This window comes from Macrosteles quadrilineatus, unplaced genomic scaffold (genome assembly GCF_028750875.1).
Source record: "Macrosteles quadrilineatus isolate MER2022 unplaced genomic scaffold, UCM_ALF_1.0 Scaffold_7__1_contigs__length_78375512, whole genome shotgun sequence".
Lineage (NCBI taxonomy): Eukaryota > Metazoa > Arthropoda > Insecta > Hemiptera > Cicadellidae > Macrosteles > Macrosteles quadrilineatus.
Window position 1 is genome coordinate 19,688,303 of NW_026542600.1, and position 24,360 is coordinate 19,712,662.

General features: G+C 32.1%; 1 protein-coding gene across 2 annotated transcripts in view; it reads right to left on the bottom strand.

Moving 5' to 3' along the window:
• LOC128998219 (F-BAR domain only protein 2-like) overlaps positions 1-24,360 on the bottom strand; it is a 53,586-nt gene that overhangs the window by 13,291 nt on the left and 15,935 nt on the right. The window contains exons 7-12 of one of the 2 annotated variants that reach the window (XM_054424250.1): positions 23,584-23,676; positions 16,831-16,968; positions 9,035-9,137; positions 3,304-3,440; positions 2,541-2,674; positions 563-636 (exon numbers count right to left, since the gene is read on the bottom strand). In XM_054424250.1, coding sequence (XP_054280225.1) covers positions 563-636; positions 2,541-2,674; positions 3,304-3,440; positions 9,035-9,137; positions 16,831-16,968; positions 23,584-23,676 — 679 coding nt within the window. The remainder of the gene's footprint in view (positions 1-562; positions 637-2,540; positions 2,675-3,303; positions 3,441-9,034; positions 9,138-16,830; positions 16,969-23,583; positions 23,677-24,360) is intronic. The other variant, XM_054424251.1, reaches the window with a different exon arrangement.

Consider the following 24,360-nt stretch of genomic DNA (forward strand, 5'->3'; position numbering starts at 1 on the left):
CAAATTTGCGACATTCTGTCACCATTACCATGTAGTTTAATGCAAAATTTTATTTAACACTTATCACCGGACACCCTGTATGTTCAAATTTTTATATGTGTATATAATTGATACGTACGAGGCACGTTTTTTAAGTAAGTACCGTTTTGAAATAAAAAAAATGTTCTATAATATTTCAATAATTGATATTTTTAGAGAACAAAACTTGAATAGTGTATTCTGTATTTAAAAATACAAACAGTAGTCATTAACTAAAATACACCTACAGTACAATGCATGAATTGTAATATATATACTTCACATTTCAGATGCTATTTTTGCTAACAGTATCATGACAATGGTGTGTAGTTCTTACCCTCTCCAGACTCACACCTAGGCACTAACAACAGCAATACAGCATGCTACCCAACAAAACAATGTGTAATTTCCATACATTCCTAACCAAGCTGTGAAATGTTTATTAACTTCTGTTGAATTGCTCTCCGGATTGAGCAAAATGTTTATGAGGGTCTACTGTACCTACAAACTTCAATAATGTTGCACTTTAGAACATTCAACTCACCCCCCTCCAATTTGCTGTGACACAGACTGAGATCTCTTCATTGTGTGATCTTCAGCATTAGAACCTCGCCTTCCCTGCAACAAAAACATCATCTGCATTCTTCCCCTACAATCAAAAACTAACAACATTTTCCATAGTTTTTGCAAATGGGGAGTGTCAATAGAGTTTTACCAAAGGGTAACTAGTTTACAGTCTGGTGGTAGTTATCTACATTATTTGTGACTCTGATGGAGGTAAATGCCCATAAATTACTAGGGGTACAAAATGGAAACAAAGATTGGCCATGCAATTGACAACATCCTAACTTCATGGAAAACTCAGAAAAAGGTTCAATAATTTCCAAGAACATATTGTACTTTTTCAGCTAGGTAAAAAAAGAGTGCAGAAAGTATTATAAACTTGGATAAGCTAATTATTCTCAAAAACTCAAGTGATATAAGGCACTGAGATTTCAAAAGGAACCGAAAAGTTCTCATGTCCTCAGTCCATTTAAACTACTTCAAAATTATTTCTGATTAGAAAGGGGTTATTGCTGGAAAATTAAGAAGACAATGGACAGGATAAGCAAGTTTAACTTAAAAATTGTAGGCATCCCACTTCACTATAGTAACACAAAATAAAATACTGAATATTTCGAGACCACTGGCCCCTTTCTCAACATTAAGAGTCACATTAGATTCTGGAACTCTTTCACCTGATTCTAAAATCCACACATTAGATTCTGAAAGTCTTCCAGAATCTAATGTGACTCTCAATGTTGAGAAAGGTGCCAGTGGTCTTGAAATATTTAGTGTTTTCTTTGTGTTTTATTTTGTGTTACTTTAGTGAAGCTGGGATGCCTAGAATTTGTAAGGTAAGCCTGCTTATCCTGTCCTTTGACTCCTTAATTCAAAATTATATCTAGTATGTGTTCAGGGATTGGCGAGTGTAAGAAAAAGTGATAAATCAGATTTTAAGCTTAATGTCGCAAGAAATGAAATTTTAGCCTATACAAGCAAGGCCCTTGATTTAATTTAATATACAAAGATGGTTTATGAATTTAAGTCTCAAACGAGCCCTAATCGCAGCAAAGCAAGGTAGTTGAAATTTGAACTTGTACATCTATCAACTAGAATGGATGTTCATAGGAGTTGACCTCTTTCCCACAGAAACATATTTATGGAACTTTATTCATAAAAGATAGAAGCGTCGATTTTCCCTCACATTTAATGATCGTTGAGACTAATTGCCGCATTAGGATTGGAATCAGCTAAATAATAGTCGAAGAAGAAAATAACAGTTGGTTTTACATTTACTAGCTTGCTTGGCTGGGACTGGAGCTTGTTGGACACATTAGGCAATTGTTGCATGAAATTGTAATTTCGTTGGTTTCTTGCAACTGGGTAATATGAAATCAAAAAATCTGATTTTGTATAAGCTTCAGATTTCTTGTTTCTAGTGGTATTATGTACTGCAACATAAAATTAAATAAAGTCTTTAAAGTGCTTACCATGACACTCAAGTGCTGTTTTTAGTATGGCAGACATTTGTTTCCAAGAGAAGTTAGCAGAAATAACTAACAAACATGTTCTGAAAGGAACATGTTTATTGGAAAGGTATATATAAATATGCCTTAAGATATTTCCCGATAGCCTTTTTTTAAGTAGTTGTCCACAATACGGTGACAAAAATTTTCATCACTTCCCTTAAATTCAAAGAAGGTTTATATGCACATATAAACATCTTACGATTTCCTGATGTAATTGTTCAAAATACAATTACGATAACTTACTTTAAAGAAGAAATGGGAATCAATCACAAAACTGATGGATAACAGTTTCTTTTGTGTGCATGTTTTAAAGAAATGGTTTCATTAAAACATTAAAACCAATTTCATGAAATCAGTTTCCAGAAACGGGTTTCTCCAGTTTGTACCCTGCCTTAATTTACACTTGACCCTCAAAGTACCTAACATATGAATTAGCATTTCCAAACTTACAGGAATAGTTCCAAGTGGGGAGAGGGAGATGTTTTCAACAGTGGCTCTAAGCTCGTCCACACTCGCACTGATGGGTCCTGTTCCATTGCCGAGAGGTTTTATCTCCACGTGAATCTTCTGTTCTCGTTCATCCTCTATAATCAAGTCTTTATTTTAGTCAGACAATAACACCTTAAGAAACTTATACACAGTTTCTCATCATAGCCCCAATATAAAAACAGTTTTTCAAAATAATAACAATTATAAACTTTTGCACATAATTGAATAGGCCTAAAACTATCTCATTTTGAAGTTGCAACTTTTATTTTTCTCATGTTTTGCTGTTGTTTGACCTACAAATTCATTTTTCAACAAAAGCTGTCGAAAGAAGCTATGCTGTCAGCCTTCATTTAGGGCCAAAAACTAGTTGACGTAGCAACCAATTTGGGTGACCGATAAATGATAATACAGGTATTTAAAGCCACTTATAGTTTAAAATTCAAAATATTTACATAGCCTATCATAATTTTGAATCCTCAAATTGAAACTCATTATCTATTCCAAAAAGGGTATCTATAGAAGCACCAGTTAAGATCCAAAAAATTAAATAAAACAGTTTGAAAATACTAGTAAACATTATTTTGCAAATAACAGAAGATGTCAGATGTTTGGGTAGGTATGCATAAGTTATACTATTACTGGAACTATTTTCTGTTTATTTTGATGATTGAAAAAGGACTTTGGATACTCTAAAAGAAGTATGGGTTGAACAAGTACGCCTTACCAGAATCTGTATCAGAGCTAGAGTAAAAGCTGCCTTTATCATGATCCCACGGGTCCAACTTGGGTCGAATACAGTAACCTTCATCATCAACTTCTGGTGTTGGAGTTTTAGACTTGTGAGTGTCCTCTTTCTCTTCCCTGAAAAATAAACAATAATGTACCCCTTGTATAACTTTTAACAACTAACTTATCTTAATTATTCATTAGCATTTAATGTGATGGTCCATTTTATATTTTTGAAAAAAGACACTTCCAAAAGTTTACATAAATAACAGATTTTTGTAAATGTTTAGCTAATATCCCATATAGGGAATATTAGCGAGTTTCCCAAATAGGGAATAGCCTAAGCTATTAATTACCGTCACAGGTCTCATGGTAAGACCGAGACTCGAGACAGATTTTTTTGTTTATTCGGTACAAATGGGTGTACCTGCGTTTATTCAATCGAGTTCGTGAACCAGCATGATCAGACTATTGGGTACGGAGTTTTATGTTGTAAAAATTAATGATTTTTTTTCATTTTAGAGCCTGAAAACTTTTTATTGAGCTTAAAAATAACTAAATATTTAGTATATTGAAGCATCGTTGTACACCTAATGGTTATGGAGGAAATTTTAACAAAATTGTAAATTAGAGTAAAAGTAAAGCACCTCTATTTTTGATATTAGCCGAACATAGCCTAAAATCTTAAACAATCAAACAGGACATATTTGGAACATGGAGCCGAGCTTTCAATGTTGCTATATTATTGCAACGTAGTAAGCATCTGCAAAGATAGCAATAGGAAAAAAACAATAGGAAAAATTTACTATATAGCATTAGATCATGGGAGACTATCATGAAATCTGGATGATCGTGGTAGATGTTGACACAATTCCATGAGATTATCACAATAGTGCCACTATTTCTAAAAATCTTGGCTAATATTAAGTTGTTAAATATCTCAATAGGATAATATTATGGGTTTTAGTCATTATCAAATTGTGATAAAAGCCTATTACACTACACCAAATGTACAAATGTACTGATGCTAATACTGTTTTTTTCTGCTGGTAACTAAGCTATTAATGTTCTTAAATCCTACATAGTTAAATTTGTGGTTACATTGTTGAAAACCATCATATTATTTAAGTAAAATTTTAAACATAAACAATTGACTTTTTTAGACATTACGCGTTGCTAAGGTATAACGGGGTGCTGTAATTTAATATTTTATTATTAAAGTGTTCACGAAGAAGGAAAGTATAATAAAATGTAAAATTCTTTGGTTACCACTACCTTAAGTAAATACTAGATTTGTTATATAGCCTAAATAGGTTTAACAGCACAGATGGGTATTTTCCTAAATCATTCCAAATTTGAGGTTAACAAATTTTCTCTAATTTTGAAATAGAACTATTTATCCCCCTTTATTAGCGAATTTCCCATTTAGGGAATAAGCTATTACCGTAGTACTCATGGTAAGACCTGGACCCGGGACCGATTTGCTTTTTCGTTTTGATGTCCCTAGGGACCAAAAAAACCAACCGTTCAAATTCATATCTAATATATAAAATTCTCGTGTCACAGTGTTTGTCTGCAAACTCCTCCGGAACGACTTCACCGATTGTTATGAAATTTGGTGTGTAAATTCTGTAGGTATGCGAATCGGACGTAAACTATTTCCCGTTTCGAAATTCTTAAAAGGGCTCCGCCCCAGTGGCTCTGGAGTTTCCCATGTTAACCTTATGAGAAATGGAATTAATGAATCTTAACAGCTGTTTCAATTAAACAAGTTGGTTCTGTTCTATGATGTTCAATGGCATTAAAGTTACAAGGATTACCAACAGGGTGCAGCACTATTATTTCTTTTACATTTATGACAACAGCTAATTTGCAACCAAAAGGTGAGTGAGCGTAGCGAACGAACTTCAACCTGGAGGCGAGTGAGCGTAGCGAACGAGCTAACCTGGAGGCGAGTTAGCGTAGCGAACGAGCTCCAACCCAAAGGCAAGTGAGCGCAGCGAACGAGCTCCAACCCAAAGGTGAGTGAGCGTAGCGAACGAACTTCAACCAGGACGTGATTGAGCGATGCGAACGAGATCATCTTGAAAATTAAACGTAACGGTACTTTCTTTCCATCGGTCTGTCTTAGGGGAAACCTATAACTTAGGCGATACGAAGTTCGCCGGGTCAGCTAGTATATATATATATATATATATGTGTCCGTTAGCGCGATAACTCAAGCAAAAATGATCCAATTTTGATGAACTTTGGTATTAACGTGTAAACCTACATTTATTCGAACGAGTTGGCGAACCAGCATGATCGGCTATGGGAACAAGGGTTAATGGGGGGTTTTATGGGGTAAAAATAGGTTTTTCCATTTTTGACCCTGAAAACACAAAATTTCACAATTTATTTCCAAACCATTTTGTAGAGCTTAAAAAAACAAATAATTTAGTATTTGAAGCGTTGTTGTGCACCTAATGGTTATGGAGAAAATTAAAAAAAAATTATAAATTTAAAATTCCCATGTTATTCTTATGGATAATAAGTCAACTGTTGTAGTTTGCTTGTTTATGAACATGTTTTGTTTGAATTTGGAAAATACATAATTTCTTACTAAACTATTAACATTTTACAACAAAAAACACTTTTTTACCCTCCCTGTTGCAGCAAACCTAAGTACTCGTTAAAATAATTATATTTAAATAGGGAATAAATGTGATATTTTTAAGGAGGCATTTTAGTGTAAATCCAATCAGGCAAATTGAAATTCGCTTAGTCTGCAGGTTTGCTGCGGCGGGGGTATTCTGTATTCTTTCAAGATTTGAGTTTAGTGTGTCAAATATATTTTCCAAAGCACTTTCATGCTAATGTGCTTTAAGTTAGTTTATTTCTATTCTAGGTTTAAGATCATACTAAAGAAAAAAATATAAAAATATGACTTTTGAAAACGATAATATGAGGTAATATTTATTTCAAAACCAGTTTCTTGTTTTATTATTGTATGAACTTTTAAATAATATTTTACTTTACACTATCTATCAACTCAAGTTTGGCTTGCATATCCTAGGCTTGCACACCTCTACTTTGTTATTCAATAATGTTATGACTATAACTATAACTATACTAATATAACTATATAATATAGTATTTTTATGACTATACTATGTTATGACTTATAAACTTAATAACGTAATTTAATAAAATGATATTAAGTTAAAATACAATTTCAATGGCTATCTATAATGATGTTGTTTTTAAGTCAAACTCTATGGAAGACTTTGCATCAATAATTATAATTCATCAGGAAGTCAATGTCATAGAATCTTTATTATAATTTCATTTAAAAATACGTGTCATTCATGAGCCATATACAAATTGGTAAAAAATAGGCTAATCGAACATAAATACTAACCTAAACTTTCTCAAGAAACTCATGTTGTAATTCTGATTCAACTGTCCGCTGCATGACTGAGTCACTTATCAGCTGACTAATGTTAAATGCCTAGCTCGACATAATCACAACTACTGCAGCTTGACTCACAAATATTTGGTCAAGTAACCTGACGCAACATTGTTTATCAATCAACTGTTTACAAGCAAAACTATTATTTTTAATTTTTAATTTTTAATATTAAAAAGGTACTTATCTGTTTCCAGGAGGACGAGCTTTTTATTTAGAACAAGAAAACCCATATTTGTCATAAAAAAAATAATACTATTTAAAGAGGTATATTTATTTATTTAATTTCATTGTAAAAAGTAACTTAATTGGCAAAGTAAGAGGAGTACACTCTGACTTCCAGTTTCAAAGGGTAAGGGGAACTTTTCCGAAAAAGGTGCTTATCAATAGTTATTTGTGCAGCTAGTGAGCAAAGTGAGCAATTGCCTCAGAAATCCTTACTCACGAGCCGTAGGCGAGTGAGGAATGGTTTCTTGAGTGAGGCGATTGCACTTTGCACTCAAGTTGTACATTATATTTTTCCTACAGTTACCATAAAACAAATAAATTGGTAAAGAAACGTGGCTTCACGTTGCAAATCTGGAGTGAGACAAAGTAATTAGAGTGAGACAATGTTAACATTGTCTCACTGATGAGCGAATTGGCCACTTTCGTGCCTTCACGTTGCAAATCTGGAGTGAGACTAAGTAATTAGAGCTCACTGATGAGCGAACTGGCCACTTTGCTTTCTCAAATTAGTGAGAGAACATGTATGTACAAAAACATTAAAAACTGATACAACAGTCACAATGTTGTAACAGACACAGTTGTAACAATGTTGTTAGGTAACTGTAGGAAAAGTAAGTTAATTTGAATTAACAAAATAATATGTCTCTTTATATATAACAATTAATTGAAGATAATTAACAATAGATGCATCAAGGTTTTTAAATAGTGCTAAAACTATACAAATAACTACCTAACCATGCTATCTCATTTTAATCAGCAGAAAAGGTAATAACTTTATATTAATTCACTTTATGCTTATATACTGTATAATCTTCAACATAATCAGGGCTCTAAACCAACTGAGTAGAGTAATCATAACAACTGATTTGATGACTCATTAACATATGATAAGAAATTTGTGGTTGCTTATGGTGAGTTTATGAGAAATTATTTGGACATTTCCCATCATAATTACTGAAAAAGGTGTTGATAATGTTTCGAGATCTGAATACTAAACTTAATTCTAAGCTAAGATGGTAACTAAAGCATAAGAAACTTCCCATGCAATCCATCTGTACCTGGAAGAATCACACCAAAATAATCATGCATATATTTTGAAACATCAAAAATAACTAGGCCTACAAGTAAGAATAATTATTAACAAAAACTACTGAAGATTTTAATTTAAAAGAAACAACATTTGACTGTACAATAGGCCTGTTCCAATAAAACTGAGATCCCAAAGAAATATTGCAGTAGTTTGTGTAAGTTTTGTGCAGTTTAGTGCAGTAATTTTCATTAGTATTAGTACCTAATTTGGCTACTAAAGTAGAACCTCTACTAACCGTCACCCTCGGGACCGGTAGCGTGATGGGTAAAAAAAATAGCTGGATAACAGAAATTCTGTTGTAAACCTGTACAATAAGTTGATTCAAACGGATTGGAAGAAATTAAGCCCTATACAAGTGAATAATAAATATTTGTTTAACATACAAGAGAACTTACATACAAGAGTAATACAGAACTTTCCATTCTGTATGTTGTACTTGTTCAATGTTTGTACTTGTACAGTAAAATAAAATAATCTAAGTAATGTAGCGGGGTGACGGATAACAGAGAGTGACATGTTTGTTTATTTATTATGTGTAAACAATTTATAATGCATGATTTGTACTGACATGTCACATATTCATTGCTGATATCCAGCCTCTGTATTGTGAATTTTTGTGATTAATAAATTGAATTGAATTGACGGTTAAAAGGGTGACAGTTGATTGAGGTTCTACTGTACATAATAATTTGTATGGTTCTTTGCTATGTTTTGGCTGGATTCTGTACAACATTGTTACTTTTCTAGTGCTACGGTGCTATCTCATCTAAGGATGGGATCAGTTTCCAGATCCCAAAACTTGGAGAAAACTTATTTATTAATTGTTGGCCAATCCACAATTATTCCTCATATTGCATTGCATTAATAGTTCTTGACAGTAAAATGTTAATAATTTATTTATAGCAAATGTTACCATCAATTATTATTAATGATAAATACAAATTTGATTCAATATTGACTTACACATCTGACTTTTCATCTTTACAGCTCGTACTGTCTTGACTCCCATCTTTCTTCTTCTTAGCTTTCTTTTCCTTGCGCTTATCTCTCCTACTCCTTAAAAACCCTAAAAATATGGATAAAACAGACTAAAATTAATATTAGTGACAGCAAAAGCTATAATGAGAATTATTTAATTATTGCTAAAAACTGTGAAAAACATAGCAGCCTGAAAAAAATCATACATAATAGGTTAAAATTTAAGTTACTAAATATTGTTTTCTAACTGTAGAAAATATTTTCCAGTTATTATCAATAAATATTGTTTATAAAAATAGCTTTAAAAATAATAATTATAGTAAAATATATGAAAGATAACAATGTAAACTAAACCAAAATAGACTACAAAATTATTCTACTTTCAGTCGACAGTGGATGTAAATAAACTATGAATTGTGTATTGTGTTTCAGTTTGAAACAATCATTAACTTAATAATAAAAAAATCAAATCAATCTTAAAATCCCATTGCCTTCAAATTGACAATATTATTCCTCATTTCCCTTCTTTAGATATTTAGAGCATTTTAACTAAGTTTAATGCTGGTACTTGTCAAAGGGTATTTCCATACATAATACATGAAAATGGGTTTGAAATCTGATATATTTAGAGAAAAAAACTGTTTTAGCTGGGGAGGAAAAAATTAAAAAAAACATAAGTACATTTTTAAGGACATGAACAAGTTTTAATTTGATTGTAACATAATTTTAATTAGGCTGGTTTTAAGTAGGGTGTTTTTCAAAGAATGCCAGGATTTAAAATGGTAATTGCTTGGATACTATTCAAGGTAACTAAACGTTTTATACGTCAAATTGAAGCTAAAATAACTACGTTTTGTCTCCTGTGTAGCAAAGGAGGACGACACTTTGACCTTGGCATGCATAAAACAGGTGCGGGGCGATAGGCCGCTATTGTGACTCATATGCCTGACGCCAGTACGTTTAGGGCGCAACAGAAGGCAAAGATTGTAAACTGTAGTTCACAGAGTTTATATCCATTGATAAATTAAACTAAATTTTATCTGCTTGATGATAAAGAAACTTGAAGCTGGTTTAATAAGTTTTGTGACACCGAAGTGTTTTGAAAAGACATTCACCTGGCCGGCTAAAAACAAGCGATGACATAGTCGAAGAAATCCAACAATTCTGCATCAGAAGCCCGAAAAAATCGATTGCACAACAAAGTCTTCAGTTTAACAAACCTAAATTGGTCACTTTATGATGTTATCTATAAAAGATAGAGTCTTTGTGCCGAAAAAGGTTCATTAAGACATCAGATAAACCCGCCGATCGCCCTAAGCGTACAGACTTTGCCAGTTTTACGCTCATACAAGATTGATGAAAATCAGCATTTTATTAAATAATTTTGAATCGTATGAAAGAATGAGAAAAAAACTTTATTCTTTTCCCTTCAACTTGACGTTTAAATCGTTTAATTATCATGAATAGTCCCCGAGCAACGACCGTTTGAAATCCCGGCAGTCTTTTAAAAACACCCTGTATTTAAACTATAGTTAAGGTTATTCTACCTTTTAATTTAAAAAATGTAAAGTTTGAAAAACAATAAAAAATTAATTACCTCTTGGCATAGGATTCCATAAATTATTTGACAGTTAATTTTAATTTATACCTAGGGATGTTATACTTTTAGGTATTTTTTAGGTTTTAAGAAAATTCTTGTAGTTTTAGCATCTTTCAGTTGGCCCTAAATAAAGTTCTAAAACAGAACAGAAAGAAGACCTAATAATAGAGCGACTAATTCTATAGCTGCATTTGATGAGGCATGCAGAAAGCTAAGTGGAGTGCTGAGCTGCAGTTGATATTATATGCCTTAGTTTTAAAAACTAAAGTGCAAAAACTCTGCTGAAATCAAGTCTAACTTAAATTACTAACTAAAAATTGATAAATCTTAAATACTTCTCTTAGTAAATAGGGGAAGCACAATAAGACACAACAAAAAACGTTGTAAATTGTGAACAAAAACACTCTTAAAGTTGCATAAGTATCTTAAAGATATATTGTTACCAGTATTGAAATTATTTATGTATTTGATTAATTTAATTGTTTTTAAATGTTTTACTGATGTTATATCTCCTGATAAAGTAAAATGAGAATGATTTACACATCACAAACAGTTTTTCCATGACAAATGATATTATCTAAAATCATTAAATAATTTACTCACAGTTGATATTTTTATAAAGGACAAACATGTGCACATTAAATATTTGATTCATATATATATTTAAATAAAGACTGAAATTTCTTCATGTCTATTTACGTTTTATTAACCCTTTAGGAGTTATTTTTCCAAAATTATTTATCTTTATTCTTTTAGGAGCATAAATACAAAAACGTCAACAAACAAAGAAGGAAGCAATTGTTTACAATTATGGACGCTAAACAATGGACTTAAAACAAAGTACTTTACTGACGTGCTACAGAATAAAAATAAGCATAAAACCAGACGCAAACTAAATCTAACAACAGTTTTAAAATCTTTAAAGGTCAGTCAAATTTTATCCTGCTCTTACAATTAGAAATTAGAATGTGAAAATGTAGAGATTAAATTGATTTGTAATGAGAAGGAGTTATAGTTGTAGAATATAGATAAGTTAATATGGATATGGATCCAAAGGTTGGGTCTATGTCTTAAGCTGGTTGTTGATCACAGATGCGGCAACTAGTGCCTTATTGTTTATATTTCTAAAGTCTTTAAATATTACTTAAAACATCTGAGGAAAGAATTAAAGTAGTTTTTTATTTTGTTACTTAGTATTCTTTTTTAGTGGTATTATTTTCTGTTAACTAGGCCTATCTGATATTTTTATAATTTCAAGGTTTGAGTTACTTATTTTAATTTCATACAATGTGGTTCTTCAACATTGCACATTGACACCTCAAAATTAATTATTAGCTGATGGGATAACCATTTAAAAATAAATGGTATGGCCATTAATAGCGATTTTAAAATATAAAACGTAATATTGTAAAGACAGGACATTGATGTCAACACGTCTAATTTATTGCTTTCAGAGTTGTTTAATATAATGCATTGTAATCATACTAACAACACATCTAATTTATTACTTTCAGAGTTGTTTAATACAATTTATTGTAATCATCCTAACAAATCATCTAATTTATTACTTTCAGAGCTGTTTAATATAAATTATTGTAATCATCCTAACAACACGTGTTATTTATTACTTTCAGAGTTGTTTACTACAATTTATTGTAATCATCCTAATAACATGTCTAGTTTATTACTTTTAGAGTTGTTTAATATAAATTTATTGTAATCATCCTAACAACACGTCTAATTTATTACTTTCAGAGTTGCGTAATATAATTTATTGTAATCATAGTAACAACACGTCTACTTTATTACTTTCAGAGTTGTTTAATATAAACTTATTGTAATCATCCTAACAACACGTCTAATTTATTGCTTTCAGAGCTGTTTAATACAATTTATTGTAATCATCCTAATAACATGTCTAGTTTATTACTTTTAGAGTTGTTTAATATAAATTTATTGTAATCATCCTAATAACATGTCTAGTTTATTACTTTTAGAGTTGTTTAATATAAATTTATTGTAATCATCCTAACAACATGTATAATTTATTACTTTCAGAGTTGTTTAATGTAAATTTATTGTAATCATCCTAACAACACGTCTAATTTACTACTTTCAGAGCTGTTTAATGTAAATTTATTGTAATCATCCTAACAACACGTCTAATTTACTACTTTCAGAGCTGTTCAATATAATGTATTGTAATCATCCTAACAACACATCTAACTTATTACTTTTAGAGTTGTTTAATATAAATTTATTGTAATCATCCTAACAACATGGTAATTTATTACTTTCAGAGTTGTTTAATGTAAATTTATTGTAATCATCCTAACAACACGTCTAATTTACTACTTTCAGAGCTGTTCAATATAATGTATTGTAATCATCCTAACAACACATCTAACTTATTACTTTTATAGTTGTTTAATATAATTTATTGTAATCATAATAATAACACGGCTAATTTATTACTTTCAGAGTTGTGTAATATAATTTATTGTAATCATCCTAACACCTAAGTTAGAATTAAAGTGAAAAACAGCTATTTCAAATCTTTCAAAAAGTTCACCCTAGAAATATTTTTTTCAGATTAAATCAAAACTTAAACATTTTAGGCAAAAAATTGGACATAAATTGACTATATTTGAGGAAACACAATCGATAAATCAAACTATAGAAGTGATGTGTAAAAGGATGAATCAGAAACGGCAAAACTAATAGTAACTACAAAACATGAATGTGTGCTCTCGTTCTACGCAGTGTTGTAGGGTTTTAAACCTGTCGTCCAGGCGGTGATGCTAGAATAATACATGGTAGGTGAAGATGATATAGAATCCCTCGACTCGGGCCCTGTCAACATACTCCAGTCAGTCAACATATCACTGAAACACACTTGGCATACTACAATATCACACTAAACATAGGCGTTAGGGCCTTCTTTCCTTCATACGCTTGGATTTTGTGGTTGTCACGGCTTGAATACACTTGAATTCCTAACAGAGAATTTATTTAAAATTGATTTTTAAAACTTTATTAAGATGGTAAATATAAAATTTGTGAAGCAATAAAGCCTTACATTTTGTCTTTACACTTCAACAGAAATCTTTCACAAGAAAATCAGGATTGTCGTAATGTTTTGCCAAAGTTGTAACTGGAAGTTATAATGTTATCACTAATGATTTTGGACGAACTTAGTGAGTTTATAAACTGATAAGTGCCCTAGAAGTTGTTTCATTAATACACCATAAACATAAGCGGATAAATTATTCTTCTAATCTAAGTTTTTTTATTACTTATAAAGTAATATGTTTGGCACTCTACTTAGAATTCAGACAATTTTAAAGACAGGCAAACCAAAAAAATGTGGGGGATTTGTAATTTATTTTGATGTTCATAATACTGTACATGCACCACCTTGAGCATGAGATTCACGCTTTACTATGTCCACGAAGACATTAAAAATGTGTATGCCAGAACGATTTTTAACGTAAAATTTTATGGAATTGGTCATATTTTAAAATATTTTGAACAACTAAGTTACACAATGCACTTTACGAACAACTCTGCATATCAAAATAGGATTTTCCCAAATATTGGTGTGAATGGAAAGAAGCCCCCTACATTCTTAAACATAAAAACAATCCCGCCATATGGAAAGAGGAGTGGAAATAAAACAGGAAATTAGGATGATTATAATGTCCAGGTAGTTCACTTTTGGAGATATGAAACTGAGAAGAAATCGGTAAGAAACACTTAAGTAAATACTATGTAAGACTGTTTAGACGTTTGTCTGCGCATTACTATGAGAACTTGTTTAATTTCAGGATTGCTGGATTAAATACACTATATGATACCTTGAGTCCTAATTCAGTGTCATAATAAAAATAAAAGGAGAAAGAAGAGTTTAAATGACCCAAAGAAATGCAAGTTCTGTGGAAATATAACAGTTTTACAAACCTGACAAAAGCAACTGGAATTGGCAACAATTTAAATTTCATTTTAAGCCACTAACAATTCACGCAGTGTACATATTTGCTGTGACAGGGGTATTAAACTTCTGATTCTGATTTTATATTATCCTATCACCCATTACTATGCTTATTTTTGATGTGCAAACCATATTGTGAATTTTTCATGTTCATGATACTCGATAACAACATTGATTTATTTGGGAGTTTAAAAAGCTACAAAACTGACTGTATTAAAAAATTCCCTTGTAGAATATTAGACAATGTAATTGGGGAAAAAATCTAAAAAATCTGCTTGCGACCTCTACAGATCACCGAGTTGAACTTACAAACGGTAAAAGAAATTAAAAATATATTTTACATTGCTTTCAAGCTACAATTGAACAAATAAGGAATTTACAACTGTAGTTTTATACAAGAATTATTAGTACCAAGGTGTGACTGTACATTAAATACATAGTGGCTAATCTAGTTAAGTTGAATCTTTAGATATACAAAAATATTTTATTTTTACAAGATCAGGACTATGTTTAATCTTAATTCAGATTTTTTATGTTTATGCAGATTTCTTCATAGATCTAAATGTTGCTAGATTTTCTAAAAAAAACTTTTTTGTAGTATTTACAGTATATGACTACAATAGGAGTTTCATTATATAAAATTTAGTTTTAATGGTAATGAATTATGAAGCTTGTGTTTATAAAGTGTTAACTATTTTTGTGGTTAAGCTCGGAATTGATTATAAACATGCAGTTCAAAACAATTAAAACTTAAATTATAACCAGCAAAAAGCACATGCAGAAAAAATTAGTACACAACCCACATGCAGATGCACAGAACACCATAGTATTTAAAAAAACACCTACAAACAATGAAATATTCTTTATAGTTTTAAAAATATATTATTTATTGGATCAACTATAAAAAATTTAACCATAGTATCAGTAAAAACTTTATGTCTTGAAAAAAATATTTTTCCATCTCAGCAAATTTTTTTTAATATATCAGTTTTAAAATCTTTTAGGGAGGAATCCTAATAAGATAAAAAAAAAGTTTTGCAATGAGAAATGCTCTAAACTTGGTTCAATTTTATTTTAAAAATTGATTATTTGTAAAATTGTTATAATAAATAGGCTATAATGGATTTTTCTTATTTCATCGTTTATCATTAATTTTAAAAATGGTCCATTTAAAATTATGGGTAAATTATAGTTAAAAAATTTACTGAAATAAAAAAACAACTTAAAGTCTCACCCCCTCCCCCTTATTAAAAACAATTGGTGTGATATACAAAATGGAAAGTGGATAAACATTGAAACATAAAAAAAATTCCACAAAGCAACATAAAAACATAAAATAATGTGATACATTACTCTTTTTATAAAGTAATGAAACAAAAAATAGTTCTGCTATTGAACCTAGATTTTTACATACAAGTGCATGTGACAAAATATGTAAATGTGTCTGAAAAGGTAACACTGCCAAACAACAATTAGATATGTATAATGTGCTTACATCAATAATATAAACATGAATATGGACAAATGGTTAAACTTGGACTTTTCCTTTAAAGTCTACTAAGGTAGAAAATAAGATAGCATAGTAAAGAAACATTTCTGATTAAATCTATCTTTTTTAGTTAGGGTCTGTGCCAGTGGCATTTTGTAAGAAAGTAACTCTTTTAGGAAAGCGTTCTAAACCCCTCAATTTCCCCCTTTTTGTTTGAGGAATTTGGCTTAAGCCAGAAATCAAATTTGTTCTCCCGCACTGAAGTCTGGTACAGTAATTACTAGGCTAGCAACACACTCAAAATCTTATGGTGAAGCTTCACTTAAAAATCTTTAAAAGGCTGTTAAAACAGGTGGTATTATCATGGATACGGAAAAAATAGTTCAAATGTCATCTTAGTTCACCAGTTTTTACAAGAAATACTTGATAAACTTTAAAATTAGGATACTTTCAGAGATCAATGTTGAAAATCTAAAAATAAATTTGCTGTGTCCATGCCAGTGGAATTTTTGTTGAAATAATTACAAACGATTTGAAAGAAACAAATTGGTATAAACCCGTCAAATTTTCGTCCAGGTATACCAGCGATCAAACCCGTCAATCCCGCACTCAAGTGCAAGATGCAAACCAAGCTACACATTCAGTATATTAACCATTTGTCCACGTACAGAAAAGAAAATGTATGCAGAGATATTAATTACATTTTGATCCTCGCAGGGGGTTTCTGGCAAGTAAGTTGGTAGAGATGGCAGATGGGGGACCGTTGGCAGAGGTAGTGGGGCTAGTGGGGGCTGAAGTTGGTGCCCCCCCGCCGTCTTTGGTCCCCACCCCTCCGCTGCCTGCAACAAGCACACTGCACTCACGCACCACAACACAATCCATACCTTCCCTACACATACATCCCACTGTTTGGACACTTTTAAAAGGTGTATAATCTAGTGTAAGTAAAAATAAGAGTATGGCTACTAGTAGAAGTAGAGGGAGATCTTCAATAACGGACACAGTTCTTCACACCTCAGAGATGTATATTTTTTGTTTCGTAGGTGGATTTGATTTGACACAGCTTAAGGTGGGTTCTGAACCATAAATTTTAGCATTATCACAGTGAAATTTCAATTATTTTTTGTTTTGTTTCAAATACATCTTAGCTGCCATTTTTTTTCCTAGGACGCTAGGCACGAGCCCGGGATTGTTTTTCACATTACTTCAGGCTAGACTAGGGGGGTTGTGGCATTATCACTTAGATAAAATCCATTGGTGATTTGGCAGGATTTGAACCCGGTACCTCAGGAACCGAAGTGCCATGCTCTAACCACTACACCAGCTCGCTCCCCATCACTATAGAGTGCAGACAGTGGTCTTAAACCAGTAATGGCTTATCTGACCAAGACCCTACTGAACAACCGAGCTACTGTATTTGGGATGTGGGCTTAAAAGTGAATTTCCATTAGTGATTGGCAAGATTTGAACCTGATTCCACATGACAGAAGTCCCTCTATCCAGAGACACCACTAGACCAGTTGTGGCCACTGGCCAGTTAAATAAACATGAACTGTGAATGGTGTTTTGTGTTTCTGTGACACAATTCATGTATGTATGTACAGCTTGAATAAAGATGTTTTGATTTGAACTATAAGCTAGCAGGATTATTTTTCAGAACCGGGAGTAGGCAGTGTGAGATGACTATGTTGAATTTATTCTATTGGCTTTGTCTGAAACAAAGATAATGTCAAATTTTATGAGTTTGTTTGATTTTAATCTAAGTATCTGTGTGAGTTCATAATAATGTCATTGGTAACTTTCTGATAGTGTGATTGTGGTGGACAACTTAATATTGGTGAAGCTAAATTAAATTACAACAAAATTCTTAATGTGAGCCAAGCAGCGCTATAATATGAATCTTACTTTATATTTATAGCCAAACAAATTGAAATTCCTGTAAAAGTCGAAATCCAAAGTTCAAATAGCTAACAAAGTAAACTCTTTGATTTGACAACATTTTTTAACGTTTCCTTGTATGTCTAAACTAACCAATAATTATAAAATTTTGAAAATTTGTTTTGGGGATGAAAACGTACATTATTGTTTTAAATGACAAGTTTTGATATCGGTGAAATAGCGTCTTTGATGAAGCAATGGAAAAACTGTGCAGATACACAATCAAAAATTGGGACCTAACATGAACTGAGGGGGGGGGGGGGGTTGGTTCAGAGAAAAGATCTCCCTCATTCACTAGCCTAGTCTTGAATTATGTTGTATCAGTAAAAATCTGGCTGAATTTGTGATTTTTTAAGTGCACATTATTGTGATTGTTGATACGTGTATCATGGCATCAAAAGATTTTAATGTGACATGTTCAACAAGAACTAAAGACTTTTTTGTCTGAGAATGATTATTCAAGGAATTAGGACAATAATTCAATTAAGAACAAGTAATCTCCATCAGATAATTTTGTGTCTAACTCTTTGTCCATCCCAAACATTATTTTGTAACTTTTTAACTTCAAAAAAATTAATGTGTCACTTCATAAGTTTTGACAGATGTTGAAGTCTTTTAATTACATAGAAGTAAACAATTCACTCAAATTGGTGACCAATATCAAACAGGAGGATGTATGTGCTAGGGAAATTATTAATGACAACAGTAGGCATGTTACCATATATATTAATGTGCGAATACCAATATTTGCTGTTTGGTAGGGTGGAAGAGAACTGTAAAAAAAATAAAAACTGAAAATTTAAATTAGGTGTTAGAGAGTAATTTACAAAAGATTACAAACAATTTAAAAGACTTTCTGATTTGGGATATTAAAAATTAAGAAACATTAACCGAATATTAAGTATGAATCAAACCATAATCTACTGAAACACATTTAAAAAATAATCGTATTCAACCCTTGACAAGGTGTAGTACCATTTTTGTTGGCTTTCATCAAAATACAAAAAAAAAAAAAAAACTGTCCAAGGCAGTACATTACTCTTGCAAATCCAGGACTTAAAAAAATGCCAGGGTACCGAAAATTCTGAACTGCTGAGTATTATCTTAATGAGCTGTTACTGCAAGGATAACGAAAGTCCTGTTAAAATAAAGAGTTACAGCTATTAATGTGTGTCACGTCATTTTTATTAGTCTAGTCTACCTTAGCCAACTGCCCGAAAACACTGTCGAACGTGTCTTGTTGTCAACAAATGCTCCCAGGTCATTGGACACGGTTTTAACGAAGTTTTACTTTATACCTTGGTTGTACATAACATAAGCTGTATCCTATGTGGGGAAACTGAAACTAATCTCATCTGCTTGTGCAATAGCACTAGGGTTGTAAAGCAGTGAGACCACCAACCATCGGGTCTGATTGGTAGCCGAGCAGTCCCCGAGTGGTTTTTTTAACTGGGTGCAGGACGGATTGTTTTTCGCGTTAGGCAAGGCCTAGAAATTTTGGCACTATCACTTAAATAAAATAATTGGTGATCAGCGGGATTTTGACCCAGGACCAAGGGAATCTAAGTCCCACGCTATAAAAATAACTCAGCTCGCTCCTGAGTGGTTATGGATGAAAATTTATTTTTAATTTATTCAAAAATAATTAATACATATTGTTTCAAATCCCAAATCATGTCTGCTTTGGTGTATAAATTAGTTTAACCACTCTATTAGAGATATTGTACTCAACCCACAACTTTAGGAACTGGATGAACAACTTAACTGTAGCTTGTAATCAACCACCCATACCAAAACACACATAAAACTCCAAAGCTATTGGGTTAGTATCCAACCTTGATGAATTTGATATGTAAATAATAAAATCCAAGTAGCACACCTGGTAATATATATGCAAGTATACAGTTCAAGGAGTAGATGAGAATACATTCAAGGAAAAACTGTATAAACCACGATTATAAGAGACAAATATAAAAAAATATTATTTCTTTCATTGTTCCGTATAATTTTGGGAAGTCCATAACATCTTTGTTAAATATTTTGGATTAGGTAATTCAGATCATAAAAATATGTAAAAAATTCCAAGGATGAATGGTAATAATGTTTTTAATCCACATTGAAATTGAATGGTGGTTTTCTGGGAGAATATTCATTGACAATTTTACTTTTCAGTGTAAATTTTGTTTTGAGTCAAAGTGATGCACTATGATATTAAGCTTTAACTTTTGAAACCGATGATGAGTTCTTTGCAAAGGGTTCAATTTAACAGTAATATCATAAATAATAAATTTCATTAACTGCTCTGAAAAAAGTACTTTAATCCATAGTATGGATATTATACAGGGTGTTGAAAATGTCTGGAACCAACATTATATCTGGTGAGTGGTTAAAGAAAAACAAATGATATTTTGTTTACGGATATACTATGGTTTTACCTATCTTTTGGTGCCTTATGAAAATTTTTATCACTTATAGGGAACGTCCTGTGGAGGATGCAGTAATAAGTTTAAATGGAAGCCTATGGTAAATGATACATCATTTTAAAGGCCAATTTTTTCTGAGTAAGGAGCCACAAGTTTCATCTCAAAAGGACCACCCTAGCAAAAATGACGACTGTTTGAAATTTAAATAACCACTTATAGGGAACGTTCTGTGGAGGATGCAGTAAAAAGTTTTCATTGAAGCCTATGGTAAATGATACATCATTTTAAAGGCCATTTTTTTCTGAGTAAGGAGCCACAAGTTTCATCTCAAAAGGACCACCCTAGCGAAAATGGCGACTGTTTGAAATTTAAAAATTCCGTTCCCTATAAGTGTTTTTTTAAATTTCAAACAGTCGCCATTTTTGCTAGGGTGGTCCTTTTAAGATGAAACTTGTGGCTCCTTACTCAGAAAAAAATGGCCTTTAAAATGATGTATCATTTACCATAGGCTTCCATTAAAACTTTTTACTGCATCCTCCACAGGACGTTCCCTATAAGTGGTAAAAATTTTCATAAGGCACTAAAAGATAGGTAAAACCATAGTATATCCGTACACAAAATATCAGTTGTTTTTCTTTAACCACTCACGAGATATAATGTTGGTTCCAGACATTTTCAACACCCTGTATATAAATTTAAAGATTTATTACACACTGGTAAAAAATTTTTGAGAAAACAAATTCTTATTAAAAATGCACATATCTTTGTGTGTTTAAGATTCTCATACATTTATTTTGTACTGATACACTTAACTAGATAGTTTATTTTGGTAAAAATTAAGATGATTAATAGATGTACTGTAATATTATCTGGATTAGCATAGATGCTATTATTTTTCAAAACACACTGTTGTTATACAAAAATGTTAAATATCCTACAAGTATTAGATAGTCAACAATAAAAAATGCAACAAAACATAAACAAAGTGCAAACACTAAGCAGTTAATATACTCAGGTTCAAAATCTAAAAACAAACAAATGATGATGGTTAACAATATGCATTATAAAAATTAATAATGTTGTAGAAATTATTTTCTTTAGAATTATAAATGTATGTGCATATTCATGTGTTATGTTTAGTAATATTACCTAAAAATGATATCAAGATTAATTATATGGATCCAGAAGTCTCTAACAGATACTTTTTTGTTACCAACCTATTGTATCCGTTCAGATTCTTCTTTTCGGGAGATATAAAAACCTAGAAGAAACTATAAAAACAACTTTGAACACAGTAATAAAAGATGTAACAAAAACAAAACAGCACAAATCCATGCAAATTACAACATGACTTACCAAAGGAAAAATGTTGGGGGATCTAAAACAAGAAAAAAGAACAACAAAACAAATACAAAGACAGATTTTAAAGGAGTTAAGAGAGTTGTAAAAAATAAGACAATTTTCCAAAAAAATATCAAAAAATACTTTAAGATACAAAAAGCAGAAAGATAAGTGTTCTAAAAATTTCTTGGGATATTCTTAACAATCGTTAACAACCGTCAATTATGTGAGGATGTAACGCAAGACTTATGAAAGATTTGTTCAAACATTCAAATGATGGAGAACTACAGGGACATTGGAAAAACACACATTACATATTAGGAATGTGCTTCAACATTCCTGATGGACCCCATAGATTAAGGGAAATATTGCTTTCGTTCATCCACATTTTTTGATAAAGAATTATCACAACGGCGCCTAAGCTATAATTGATAATAGTTACATTACAGGTGATACGATAATTCTAATACTTAAACCCTAAGTTAAAAAACATACGTTGATTCACATTTTATTAAACTTTTATGTGAGGAGAAAAATTCATCAAAACTAATCTTTAAAACAAACACGTTATTTCTGTTTGACCGATCCTAATAAATAGAAAACCAAGAGGTCAGTTCCCAGTATTTTAAAGTTTTTCTATATACTGTTTTGTATATATACAGACAACATAATACATAACCATTTATATACAATAAAAATAAGAGTACAAATATCACGGGCATATACATAGAAGCAAAAGACTTTCAACGTTAACCCATTGCCCAAGAGTTTTCATGCCAAAATATACAAAGTGTATCAAGGAATTGAATGCATGTCTGAGCATCACGTTTTGATTAGTGTTTATTAAACTCAGATTATACCCTTACCATTTTCAAAATCAGGAGACTGCAATATTGAAATGTATTTTATAAATTGATAACTCGTAGTTCATTTGCTATCGACAAAGAAAGTACGTCTTTTTTCAATTTGTCTTCTTTAATTCACATTATATCATCAGTTCTTCTACGAGCAAGGTGAAAGATATGGACATATTTTGACCAGGAAGTTTTGTGGTCAATGAAACAGAGCTCCGTTCCTTCATGTTACCTTTTGCGTTTACTAGAATCATGAATTCATTATAAATCATATTGTTTGTCAGTTATTGGTTTTGATTCTTCTCTACCAGTATTAAAAATTTCCTTTTGGTACTGTGATGTTAAAATAAGACATTTTAAAAGAATTTTCTTGTAGCCTATATAAATCTCTTGACCATCCCAGTTCACTGGCATTGAATCTTAATATGGTTATGTGTTTTGAACCTAAATAATTGTTGGCAATTATATTTAATATAGCCCTGAATAACAAGGTGTAACAGAAAATCAAAAATTGAACGATTCCTCAAAATTAGAAAGCGGTACAATAAGTATTAAAGAATTTGATCATACACCGGGATAATTTGAACCTTTTACATGAACTAAAGTCAGTTCGGATGATGTCACCTACCAAACGTAACAAAAGTTGGAAGATCAAAGCAACTCTGAACTTAAACGAAGCGGAAATCTAAAAAACAAAATACACGTATCATAATGCTCCTACACCAAAATAAACTGCAAAATTGGAATAATAGATAGGGGAAAAACGACAAAGAATCGAAGGGGTAAATAATAAAAGAGATAAACAGGATGAACGTACCGTGGGAGTTGGACATGAAGAGGTTGAGGAGGGAGGTGGTCCGGCGGGACTGTTTACCTCCAGACCACTGACTTGCATTACCTTCTCGCTTGACTCCAGGGGCCGTGGAGGGCTTAGCCTCTTCTACCCCAGCAGCCGCTACACTCACCGGCACCTCTTCAAACTCAATACAACCTGTACACAGAAAACCAGTCACCACAGATACACAACCAAACTACACAAAGAGAAGGAGCTGTGGAGGGCTTAGTCTCTTCTACCCCAGCAGCCGCTACACTCACTGGTACCTCTTTAACCTCAATACAACCTGTACACAGAAAAACAGTCACCAAAGATACACAACAAAACTACACAAAGAGAAGGAGCTGTGGAGGGCTTAGTCTCTTCTACCCCAGCAGCCGCTACACTCACTGGTACCTCTTTAACCTCAATACAACCTGTACACAGAAAACCAGTCACCACAGATACACAACCAAACTACACAAAGAGAAGGAGCTGTGGAGGGCTTAGTCTCTTCTACCCCAGCAGCCGCTACACTCACTGGCACCTCTTTAACCTCAATACAACCTGTACACAGAAAAACAGTCACCAAAGATACACAACAAAACTACACAAAGAGAAGGAGCTGTGGAGGGCTTAGTCTCTTCTACCCCAGCAGCCGCTACACTCACTGGTACCTCTTTAACCTCAATACAACCTGTACACAGTAAAACAGTCACCACAGATACACAATAAAAACTACACAAAGAGAAGGAGCTGTGGAGGGTTTAGTCTCTTCTTCCCCAGCGGCCACTACACTCACCGGCACCTCTTTAACCTCAATAAAACCTGTACACAGAGAAACAGCCTCATATTTTTTCT